General features: G+C 50.4%; 1 protein-coding gene across 1 annotated transcript; it reads left to right on the top strand.

Annotated features, from left to right (window-relative positions):
- Window positions 1–591: 591 nt before the first annotated feature.
- H257_16257 (hypothetical protein) lies at window positions 592–1,702 on the top strand (the record flags this gene model as incomplete). Its single annotated transcript, XM_009844628.1, has 2 exons — window positions 592–1,228; window positions 1,312–1,702. Coding segments are annotated over 2 exons (1,028 nt in total), but the record flags the coding sequence as incomplete, so codon positions are not given.
- Window positions 1,703–2,451: the final 749 nt, after the last annotated feature.

Below are 2,451 nucleotides of genomic sequence, written 5' to 3'. Positions count from 1 at the left end.
CAAACAACAGAACAAAGAGACACATGAAGTAGTAGTGAGTTGTGGCTGAAAGACGGTAGAAACCAGAGAGAACTGTAGCATAGAGACCGTACACTAACATCGCTAACGTTGGTGGCGAGTAAGCTTACATTTCCAACGACCCTTGTAACGTTAGCATTGATTTATCCTATGCTTACGCCGTATACACCCACTTTTGACTTTGTTGCAAAGCACAATAGTATGCACGTTGTTTATTACTTCCTCCATGCAATACTGGAGACATATCACTATCAAATGAATATCTATGGCAAAATCCTCCAAAATCGAGCGAAATCTGGACCAACGAAAGCCAATGAAACGACAAGTACGAAGCTATTTTCAGATTTTTTTATTGCTTCTTGGCGCTTCACAACTAAGGATCATTTATCCCGACAAATGACAGCCAATCATCAAATTTACGCAGCTCAGTCATTTCGCATCCAATCGGGCTCAAATCAAGCAAAAACGCACTCGTCTCGTTGCGTCGATATAGCAACGCAGACCCTCGCCAAAGTTTGGAAACGGGGAAAAGAAACTCGGTCCCAGGATGGCCGAGCTGACGTGGCATTGAAGAGGAAGGGTCGTTCGGGGCGGCGGCCAAAAATTCGGTAGGACAAGTTGTCGACGCGTCACCATGTCACGCGCGACGACCAACCACGACCTTCCCGACGACCAACCAAGACCTTCCCGACGACCAACGTTGGAGTTTGTACCACGACCTTCTGGAGAACAAGCAAAGCGGTCGCCTGGCAAGGGGCAAGGCCTCCGAGCTCCTTCTGAAGTATGGCATCTCAAGGCAGACCCTCTCCAAAGTTTGGAAGCGGGGACAAGAAACTCGGTCCCAGGATGGCCGAGCTGACGTGGCATTGAAGAGGAAGGGTCATTCGGGGCGGCGGCCAAAGTGCACCATGGACGAGGTCGAGGCTGCCGTTAAGAGTGTTCCTCCGCATCTGCGCGAGACGTTCGCTTCGTTGGCAGCATCCAGTGGGATCCCACCGACAACGCTATGGCGCGTCCTTCAGACAAGGACGCTTGAACGGCGGACCAGTCGACTCAAGCCGATGGTGACGGACAAGCACAAGGCTGACCGCGTGGACTTCGTTCGGCCTTTTGTTCGCTCGACAGCCAGTGGCCCAATGCGGTGGGATGACATGCACGACCGTGTGCACATCGATGAAAAGTGGTTCTACCTCACGCTGGTGAACCGCCGGTACTACCTATGGCATGACGAAGCCGTACCGATCCGCAATTGTTCCTCAAAGTGCCACATCATCAAGGTCATGTTTTTGACAGCCGTGGCCGGCCGCGCTACGACTACAATTCGCGAACGATGTGGGACGGCAAAATCGGCATGTGGCACTTCGTGTCGGTAGTGCCAGCGCAAAGGAAGAGCAAGAACCGCGACCGAGGAACGCCCGTGACGACGCCGGTGGCTGTTACCAAGCCGGTATACCGGGAGTATCTGCTGAAGCATGTGATCCCGACGATCAAGGAGGTTTGGCCAGGTCGACGCAGTGAACCAATCTACATCCAACAAGACAATGCGCGACCGCATGTTGAAGTCGACGACGCTGACGTGACGATGGCGGGTTGTTCGGACGACTGGTCGATTCGACTCGTGGCACAGCCGGCGATGAGCCCCGACTTCAACGTTTTGGACCTTGGGTTCTTCAACTCGATCTAGGCCTTGAAGCACAGTGAAGTTGTTACCAGTATTGACGACCTAGTTGCTGCCGTGCACAGAGCTTTTGACAACCTCGATTGGCGCATTCTTCGCAATGCATTCTTGACCCTTCAGAGGGTTATGGGTGAGTCATTGAAGATGGGCGGCGACAACTCGTTCAAATTGCCGCACTCGCACTTGTCTTGTGTGATCCAGACGTGGTCAAAGTTATCGAGGCGATGAATGCCCGGAAGGATTTCGAACGCAGGGTAGATAACCTATCTAGTGTGTTGTCCGCTTGTGATATTGAGGCAGTGATCAATACGTCCAATATTGATCACCTCTGCACAATTGTCGAGTCCATGACGACCTGACTTGCAACATATCATGTTTGTTCTTGTCGTAAAGTCAAGTTTATGAATAAACATACAGTTTTCCTTCATGCCGAGTATACAAACAATAAGATAAAAATATGGCCAAAACCAATATCTCCAGTATTGCGGAATGGAGGAAGTATAAGCTATTGGGCCAGCTAGCTATTGGGCCAGCTGAAGGTGTTTGACACTCCCTCAGCTGGTTCGCTTCATATTAGGGGCATTTCTGTAAGCTGCAACTCTCACAGTGGACCCATCTGTGTTGACCCCTGCCTAATATCGATGCAGATACCGGTAACTTATAAGAAACACCTTTCCATACATACATAATATATAGGATCCAAAAGCACGTAGGTGCAACTAATTCGCACTTAAGAACTGGGGTACTAGTATACG

Source organism: Aphanomyces astaci (assembly GCF_000520075.1).
Source record: "Aphanomyces astaci strain APO3 unplaced genomic scaffold supercont1.82, whole genome shotgun sequence".
Classification (NCBI taxonomy): Eukaryota; Oomycota; class Saprolegniomycetes; order Saprolegniales; family Verrucalvaceae; genus Aphanomyces; species Aphanomyces astaci.
The sequence above is the reverse complement of the archived record's forward strand: the minus strand, read 5'-3'. Positions and strand labels throughout refer to the sequence as shown.